The sequence below is a fragment of the Emiliania huxleyi genome (genome assembly GCF_000372725.1).
Source record: "Emiliania huxleyi CCMP1516 chromosome Unknown EMIHUscaffold_140, whole genome shotgun sequence".
NCBI lineage: Eukaryota > Haptophyta > Isochrysidales > Noelaerhabdaceae > Emiliania > Emiliania huxleyi.
Window position 1 is genome coordinate 92,745 of NW_005201191.1, and position 8,632 is coordinate 101,376.

An 8,632-nucleotide genomic window follows, 5' to 3' on the forward strand; every position below is an offset into this window, starting at 1 on the left:
AAACAGGGGGTTGGGACAGTCTGGTGACAAGGAGGGAATACAAACGCTTGAGTGTTACAGAGAGTCAAAGGGTGGCAGAAAACTTTTTTGAGATCGAAAAATTGACGAAAGACGGGGAACGGCGGCAAGTGGGAAAGAACAGTGACCTCGGGAAGGCGAGGTCTGGCGGAAGTGGGGTCGGCGGTGTCAAGGGCGGCGGCGGCGAGGGCGGCGGCGGTGGCGGTGGGCTGACGGCGGCGGCGGCGGCGGCGGCAGCGGCGGCGGCGGCGGCGGCGGCGGCGGCGGCGGCGGCGGCGGCGGCGGCGGCGGTGGCGGTGGCAGTGGGGGCAGCAGCGGTGGTGAAGGTGGCGGGAGCGGTGCGGTCGGCCCGGGTGGCAATGGAGAGGGTGGTGGCGGCGAGGGCGGAGGAGGCGAGGGCGGAGGCGAGGGCGGAGGCGAGGGTGGGGTGAATGGCGGGGGCGAGGGCGGCGGCGGGGATGGCCAGAGCGGCGGGGAAGCGAAGGAGACGCGCGAGGAGAAGGTTGCCCGGCTGGAGAAGGAGGGTTGGGGGCAGCAAAACCGCATGCGCCGCGGGCGGGGCGGCGGGCCGGCGCGAGCACTGAGCGCACTGAGCATGTTCTTTCGCATAATCCCGCTGTAGTTTAATATCAGGGCCGGTGTGCGCCGGATCCGGCGGATGCGCGGCAGGCCAGAGGCCGATGTGTGGATGTGCAGGACCACCACACATACGCACCAGAAGTTACACACACAGGGAACACAACAACCACGAGCACACCGGTTAGCCCTGTATCTCGGCAGGCCGCGGGCGGAGGCAGGGTAACGATGATCGATGTGGAGCGTGAGGCTCAGTTGCACGCACCCCAACGTTGCCGCGGTAGTCAGCGTCAATCACGCCGGCGCCCGTGTCGATGAAGTGCTTCCAGGCGAGGCCGGAGCGGGGCGCGATGCGGCCATAGCAGCCCTCCGGCACGATCATCGCCAGGTCCGTCTTGACGAGAGCCTTGCCGCGCGCGGGCACGACGCAGGCGTGCGCGGCCGAGAGGTCGTAGCCAGCGGCGAGCGGCGAGCCGCGCACTGGAAGCTTGGCGTGCTCGGAGAGCCGCTTCACGACGAGGCTGCCGGCCGGCTCGAGGCGCGGCAGCTTGGCGGCGGGGCCGTCCAGCGACCCGGTCGTCGCGATGATGCCGCTAAGCATTTTGTGCACGTGAAGAGCAGGTTTCGGCCTCGACCTGACGCCAGCATGCATGGGTCGGGTGAGCAGAGCAAACGACGGGAGCGCGTGATGGCGCCCTGCGAGCCGGCGCGCAGTGTGCGCTGCGATGAAGACTCGCCGTGTATGATGCGCGCGCAGCAGGGAGAGCGGCGGGCGAGCTTGGATCGCTCTCCGGGCTCCACATCTCCGAGTCGGAGGGAGTGTCGTATTGAGATTGCTTCGCTCCCGCGCGGCGGACGGGCGGCGCACGTGTGGGCGTGCGCAGAACGCGAGCGAGACGTGGGATGTTTGGGGCCGTGCCGTGTCGATTCGACCTACGTTCCCGCTCGGCGAGCCTCGACGCGGCGCAGGAAGCCGTGACGGCTGGTGCTGCACACCGCCATCGCAGCGTGTTGAAAAGGCGCTCTTGTCGCCACCGCGGTGGTGATCGAGCGCGTCGCGCACACGATAAAACGTGCGTACGCGATGGTGGTGAGCTCGGTCGAGGGTGGTGGGCCGAAAACGCGAGTAGGTACGGCCGCGCGGAGCTCGCCAGAAATCGCGCGCTTCGCACAAATCGGCCTGACAGCCCAAGTCCCAACACCACCCGGGGACCACCACCACCCGTGTCCCAAAGTGAGAATTCCGATTGTTCGTCTGTGCGAGGAGCTTTGTTGTTAAGTGACTCGTTCGTTCCCGCTCGTTCGCTTTCCACCCAATGTGTTGATTTGAGAGCTCTGAGAGAGTTGTGTTGTTTGAGCTGTGTGTCAGATTTGTTTTGTCTGTGTCAGTGTCTTGCTTTGCCAACATCATACAAACTAAAACACACTAAAACACACGAAAAAAAAACACACGGCGTGGGAGACAGGAGAGAATTTCTTTTGTAAAATTCTTTGTGTCATGACGACGGCCGACAGATGTACCCCAGGCGAGGGCATGGTCCTCAAATGTGCTGCGTGCGACGACGACAACGAGACCAAGACGTTTGCCCTGCGCGGCACGCTAGCGCATGCCACGTCGCCGTCCACAATCGAGGTATTGCGCGATGCGCTCGTCGTCGTCACTGATGGCGTTATCACCAATATTGTGCAAGGCGCCGACGCTGATGCACTGCAATCGACGTTGCATGACGTCACGCAACTCGCCGAGGATAGCATTCTATTACCTGGCTTCGTGGATACTCATGTGCACCCGGCGCAGGTCACGTTTGCCGGGAGCGGCACTGACCGACCGCTGCTCGGCCCAACCGGCTGGCTAGAGTGCTACACCTATCCCGCCGAGCGCGCCTGGGCCGACCCGACGGTTGCGGCGGAGGTTTCGGGCGCGGTCGTGCGCCGCGCGCTCAAGCACGGATGCACGACCGCCGTTTACTTTGGCACAATCCACCTCGAGGGCACTCTCAAGCTCGTCGACGCGTGCCTTGAGCAAGGCCTGCGCGCCGTCGTCGGCAAGGTGTGCATGGACCGCTGCTCGCCGGCCGACTATGTCGAGTCCACCGAGGCGTCGCTGAGCGATATGGAGGCCTTCGTGCAGGCGACGATCGCCAAGGCGGAGGTCGCACATCCGAATGGGCCGCTCGTCCACCCGGCGCTCACGCCGCGTTTCATCCCGACGTGCAGCACCGCGCTGCTCGCGGGTCTCGGCGAGATCGCCCGCAAGTACAATGGCAGTGATGGGGGCGACGGCGGCTCGCGCGCCAACAAGGTCTTCGTGCAGTCGCACATCGCCCAATCGGCCGACCAGCTCGCCTTTGTGGAGCAGCTGCACCCGGGCCAGCGCGACGCGGCGCTCTTCGACGCCGCCGGGCTGCTCACCGACCGCTGCGTCCTTGCCCACGCCATGCATCTCGACGAGAGCGAGCTGCAGCTCATCGCCCGCCGCAAGTCGGCGCTCGCCTTCTGCCCGCTGAGCAACGTCTTCCACACGGAGAAGCCCGCGTCCACCCTCGACGCGCCGAACGCGTGGCGCTGCGGATGTAACGTCGGACTCGCGACGGACACCGCCGGCGGCTACGCCCCGTCGATGCTCCACGCGTGCCGCACGGCAGTCATCGCCTCGCGCTGCCTGCACAAGGACACGACCGTCGACTGGAAGTACGCCTTCTGGCTTGCGACGCGCGGCGGCGCCGCGGCCCTCAGCATGCCCATCGGAGGCTTCGAGGTCGGCAATGAGTTTGACGCGCAGCTCGTCGACCCGTCCGCCGGCGACGTGCTGCTGCTGCCGGGCGGCACGAGGAGGAACAGCAGCAGCACGCAGATGAAGGACAAGCCGCCGGAGGAGGCGATGGCGCTGGGCGTGCTCGAAAAGTATGTCAACCTCGGCGACGACCGCAACGTCGCGGCCGTGTGGGTGCGTGGAAAGCAGGTGCACCTCAACGACGCGAGCAGCGCCGCGGCCGCCTTTATCCGGCTGCGCGGCGGACACGGCGGCGGCGCAGTGGCGGCGAAGGAGGACGACGCGGCCGGCGCGGCGGAGTCCGTGCGGCTCTTCTCGGCGTACGTGCGCAGCGTGTGGCTCCTGCAGGGGCTGATGCAGTGCTACGGCGGCTCGTCCGTGGGCGGACTGTTCGCGCGCTCGAACACGGTGCTGATCGCGTGCGTGCTGCTCACGAGCCTCACCGCCTCGAAGCGCCTCTTCGCCGCGACCACCCTCGCGCGGCTCTGCCTCCGCCTCATCAACGTGCCCTTTATCTGGGAGGTCGAGATCTGGGCGGTCCTCATGGACCTCACGCTGCTGTGCAGCGGCTGCGACGTCGTCAGAGCCGCGGCCGCCATCCGCGCGCAGCTCATCACCTTCTACGCGGGCGCCGCCTTCTGGAAGATTAACACGTCGTGCGCCGTCCACCACGCGTGATACCCGAACCGCGGCGTTACTCTGGCCTGCTGACAGGCGAGCGCTCGAGCGTGCCCCCTCCCTTTTGCGGCAGGTTCCTCGACGCGACCACCTCGTGCGGCACCATCTTCTTCGCCCAGCTCCTGGCCGCGTACGCGCCCTCCAGCGTCGTCACCAGCCCCGCCGTCGCGTCGCTGCTCCGCCTCGCCGCGCCCCTCGCCGCCCTCGCCGTCGAGCTCCTCGTGCCCATCCTGCTCCTCTGCTGGCGGAAGCTCGGCCTCGCCCTCGCGCTCCTCTTCCACCTCCTCGTCGTCCTCACGCCGCCGCCCAATAACGCCGGCGGCTTCTCCGTCTGCGCCGCGCAGTACCTCTTCTTCTTCGCGCCGGACGCCACCGCCGCGGTGCTCTCCGAGGTCGCAAAAGGCGACACGACCGCGCGCGCCCTCGCGCTCGCCACCGGCATCGCCTTCTCCCTCGGCCGCCGCGTCGGCACGCACCCCTTCTTCTTTGACACGGCGCCGTGCGCCTACTTCGTCCAGCTCGTCATCCTCGCACGCACCGTCTACAAGATGCCCATGTTCACGGCGACCACGCCGACGACGACAGCGCCGCCTCCCGCAGCATCAGTATCGGCGACGCGCGTGACGCTGCCGCTGGTCGCGGCGGTGCTCTACGCGTTTGTGCTGCCGAGCCTCGGCGTCCTCGACCAGATGGCGCCCAATATGTTCTCGAACCAGCGCTACCACGCCGGCTCCAACCACCTGCTCGTGCCGACCGGCCTGCTGCACGCGTCCCTCGGCGTGGGCGCCTTCAGCGTCATCCGCGTGCACAAGACGTCCTCGCTCCTCATCGGCCGGCAGTACCCCGCCGAGGTGACGGCCTCGTTCGACCCGGCCGCGCGCCAGCTGCTCAAGAGCGTCGGCCACTCGGCACGCATGTGGAACCCTATGCTCGGCCGCGTCATCGGGCTGATGGCCGTCGCGGGGCCCGTGCCCGAGGACGCCGCGTCCAAGCCCGACGCGCGGTACACGCTGCCCGCGATCGAGCTGCGCCGCCTCATTGGCGAGGCCAAGGCCGCCGGCGAGTCCTTTGCGCTCGAGTATGCGCGCCTCGACACGCTCGAGCCGCCGAACGGCGCGGCGAGCGCCGAGGCGTGGCGCGCCAAAAGCAAGGGCACACACGTCACGTACACGTACGACGCGGCTAGTGGCAGCGCCAAGTGCCACGTCGGCAAGGGCCTCCTCGCGGGCCTCCTCTCGCCGTGTGCGCCCGACGAGGTGGCGCTGCTCCCGCCGCCGCCGTGGTGGGCGACCAAGCTCGCGGCGTTCCAGCCGTTGCCAATCTTGACGGGTGAGGGGTGGGGCGAGGTGCATTGCTATGGGCCGTGATTGAGAGGTTCGTGTAGTTTTGTGGGAGGGTTGTGGTGATTGGATGGCTCTTGCCTTCCGGAGGGTTGTGGTGATTGGAGAAGGGTTGTGGTGATTGGAGACTTGAAACTTCGGAAGGAAAGAGCTAGTCGTGGGGCGTGCGCGGCGTCAGCGACGACAGGTGCACGCGGTGTGCCTTCCAAAATGTCCGGCATTCGCACGTGCGGCCTGCCGCCGGTGGCAGTTTCTCGCCAATTCTCGCAGCTTTCACAAGTATTTTTTTCCGAAGAATATATATATTTTTAGCAATGCAATCAGCGATTCCTGTTTGCGACGTCAAACGAATGCACATCCCCATGCTCATCCTCGCCGCCCTCGCGACGCCCTCGAGTGCCGCCTCTCGTCTGCGCGAGGAGCCAATCACCACGCGCAACCGCACCTACAAAACCAAGACGCTCCGGACCGACCCGCCGGAGCTCGCCATCCCGGCGTCCGGCTCGCGCACACTCAAGAAGGCAGCGGAGATCCCGCCCCGCGACGCCTGGGAGGGCGCCACCTTCCATCCGACCTTCTCCTTCCCGTTCAACCTCTCCAAGTTCAGCGGCGCCGTCTCACGCGCCGCCGGCCCGACGTCCTTAAAGCACGCCATCGGCGCCTACGCCAAGCTCGCCTCCTTTGTCGAGACTTCCGGCGCGACCAAGATCGGCCAGGTGAGCTTCACGACCGCCACGGCCCGCTCAGAGATCGAGACGGCCTCCCTGCTCTTCCAGCCTTGTGCGGCGCTGGCGCTGCTCCTCGCGGCGTGCCGCGGGCTGCTCCTGCGTGGGCAGCACAGGTGAAGAAGAAGAGGGTGGAGGTCCGCGGCAATGCAGCTGACTCCGTCCACTTGCTCTCCAGCACACATGCTCTCCGAGTTGGCATTGTGGTCACATTCTTACTTCAGGGCGCATGCGGCACACCAGCGGTACAGCCCGTCAACGTCAGCAGCCCTTCGCCGCCGCCGCCCTCTCCGCCGCCGCACTCTCCGCCGCTGCCTCCGAGCCCGCCGCCCCCATCGCCGCCGCCACCCTCCCCGCCGCCTCCGTCGCCTCCGCCCCTCGCGCCGCCGCCCTCGCGTCCACCGCCCTTGCCGCCGCCGCCCTCGCCGCCGTCATGCACCTCGAATCAGGTCCAGCAGAATGCACCCAACGTCGGCGGTTGGGGCGGCACTTGCACCTGTCCCGACGGTGGCGTTTACCTGGTCGGTGATAACCTCGACTCCTGTGCCTCCCTCGCCTGCGTCGGTGGCGTCAGCGGCCTGTGCAGCCCGCACAGTGGGAATGGTGTGAAAGTCACGTGCGGCACGTGCGCACCTGCACCTCCGCCGTCGCCGCCGTCGCCACCATCGCTGCCGCCGTCGCCGCCGTCGCCACCATCGCTACCGCCGTCGCCGCCGTCCCCGCCGTCCCCGCCGCCACCGACTCTCTCTCCGCCTCCGCCGCCCTCTCCCCTGTCGCCACCCGTTCCGCCCTCTCAGCCGCCTCTGCCGCCCTCTCCGCCGCCGTCCGTGTCACCTCCATCCTTTCCAACCAATATGGACGCAACCGCTCTTGCCAACTTCGAAAGCTATGCTGGAAGTATCAACGGCAACTGGAACGACTATCGAGTTGCATACCAGCTTGGCGTTGCTGCCACCTCAGTTGACGGTCGTGATTCCGGCCACCAAGTAATGGTTGCTCGCTCGCCCGCCTTCACCGTGAACGTGCACGTTTCGTCTGTGCAATGCAGAACGCTAGGCGGAATAGGGGGCGGAGCTCCACTCGCCTCAAGTTCGTCCTTTTTGGGCGCAACGTCATCTCCACTTGGCTTCATGATAAACAAACTTTAGTTTGTGCTAGTGAACTGAGGAGAAGCGGGTCGAGCCTCGGCGCAGAGGGCAGCGCCTAGCGGGCGGGAACCCTTACCCCGCGCCCGTCGCTGCCCGCCGCTTTGTGCGCGGGACCTCCGAGCGCCACGAGGCTCATGACACAGCTCCCGACGAGCGTCGGCTCCTGCTCAGACAGGCGCCAACCTATCAGTTCTCAAAGCGAGATGGTCCTCCAGCTGCCAACCCTCGCAGGCGCGGCGCCCCAGGACGCCGCACGCGCCGCCAGCGAGCTGGCCAGCATAGACCCAGACGAATTTCCACACGAGCCTCGAGACCGGTGACATCCTCGTCATAGAGAAGAACTCCACCAAGAGCATCGCCTTCGTCACCAGCATCAGCGCCGGGCCGGAGGCCAGGATCGGCCTCGGCAGCCGGGCACCCCCCCGCCGCGGGGCAGACGATCTCACGGCTTTGCAGGGTCGTCAGAGAACGAGATCGTGGGCCTCCTCCGGCAGCCGGTCGGCAAGTGGCGCAGCTCGCCCGCGACGGGCGCGCGCGCGAAGATCACCTCCTTCTACACCGGCGAGGACGGCGCCACCACCGTCAAGCTCGCCGTCATCGTCACGGAGGGGGACGACGAGGCAGCGATCGAGATGCCGATACCCGAGTTCCTCTCCTCCTACCCCGCGGGCGCCGGCGCCGAGGGCGACGCTGCTGACGCCGGCGCCGGCGACGCCGAGCCGGCGTACGCCGCCCTCCGCGCGCTGCTCAACACCACGCGCGGTTTCTCCGCCTCCGACGTCGCCGACGAGGCCGGGGAGGAGGAGCTAGACGCTTTCCGAGCGGAGCTGTACAAGGCCAAGGAGCTGGGCGACCACGCCTCGTCCGCCGACCGCAAGGAGCGGCTCGTCGCGGCGGACGAGGCGGTCACCGCGGCGCAGGCGCGCGCCGGAGCCGACGCCGCGCTCCGCCCCCCTCGCCGGGCTCGCGCAGCAGCTGCGCACGGGTGGTTCGGCACCCACCATCAAGACGGCTGGCATCCTGGCCATGAGGTTCCTCAACAGCGTGGGAACCGCGGCCGCCGCCCCGGCACCGACCGCCACGGGGACGCAGGCGCAGGGCGGCCCGGCGCTCGAGCGCCAGCCCGCCGGCGTCGCTGAGCCCGCCTTCCTCCACTACGGCGCCGGTGCGCCCAACACGCCCGAGAGACGAGCCTTTCCACCCAGCCCGATGCGAGTCTGCGAGCGACCCCCGCCGGGGGCGATCCCTCGCCCCCCCCCCCCCCCCCTCGGCCGGCGGACACAGCGGCGCCACCGGCCGAGCCGCGAACGTGGCCCTCGAGGGCGATCCCCCCGAGGGCCGAGGGCGAATCCCTCCGTCACACGGCTGACATAC

General features: G+C 67.8%; 4 protein-coding genes across 4 annotated transcripts in view; 3 read left to right on the plus strand and 1 right to left on the minus strand.

The window, feature by feature from the left end:
* Window positions 1–856: 856 nt before the first annotated feature.
* On the minus strand, window positions 857–1,126 carry EMIHUDRAFT_58160 (dUTPase; the record flags this gene model as incomplete). Its single annotated transcript, XM_005787614.1, has 1 exon — window positions 857–1,126. A coding segment is annotated over one exon (270 nt), but the record flags the coding sequence as incomplete, so codon positions are not given.
* Window positions 1,127–2,182: 1,056 nt separating this feature from the next.
* On the plus strand, window positions 2,183–3,559 carry EMIHUDRAFT_42202 (hypothetical protein; the record flags this gene model as incomplete). Its single annotated transcript, XM_005787615.1, has 2 exons — window positions 2,183–3,400; window positions 3,461–3,559. Coding segments are annotated over 2 exons (1,317 nt in total), but the record flags the coding sequence as incomplete, so codon positions are not given.
* Window positions 3,560–5,747: 2,188 nt separating this feature from the next.
* Window positions 5,748–6,230, plus strand: EMIHUDRAFT_227540 (hypothetical protein; the record flags this gene model as incomplete). The annotated part of the gene is made up of 1 exon (XM_005787616.1): window positions 5,748–6,230. The coding sequence occupies one exon, from the start codon at window positions 5,748–5,750 to the stop codon at window positions 6,228–6,230; it is 483 nt and encodes a 160-aa protein (XP_005787673.1).
* A 734-nt stretch (window positions 6,231–6,964) lies between these two features.
* EMIHUDRAFT_227541 (hypothetical protein) overlaps window positions 6,965–8,632 on the plus strand; it is a gene marked incomplete at both ends in the record, with an annotated part of 8,920 nt that continues 7,252 nt past the window's right edge. The window contains 4 exons of the mRNA XM_005787617.1: window positions 6,965–7,076; window positions 7,490–7,574; window positions 7,695–8,163; window positions 8,231–8,423. Of these exons, the coding sequence (XP_005787674.1) occupies window positions 6,965–7,076; window positions 7,490–7,574; window positions 7,695–8,163; window positions 8,231–8,423 (859 nt within the window). The remainder of the gene's footprint in view (window positions 7,077–7,489; window positions 7,575–7,694; window positions 8,164–8,230; window positions 8,424–8,632) is intronic.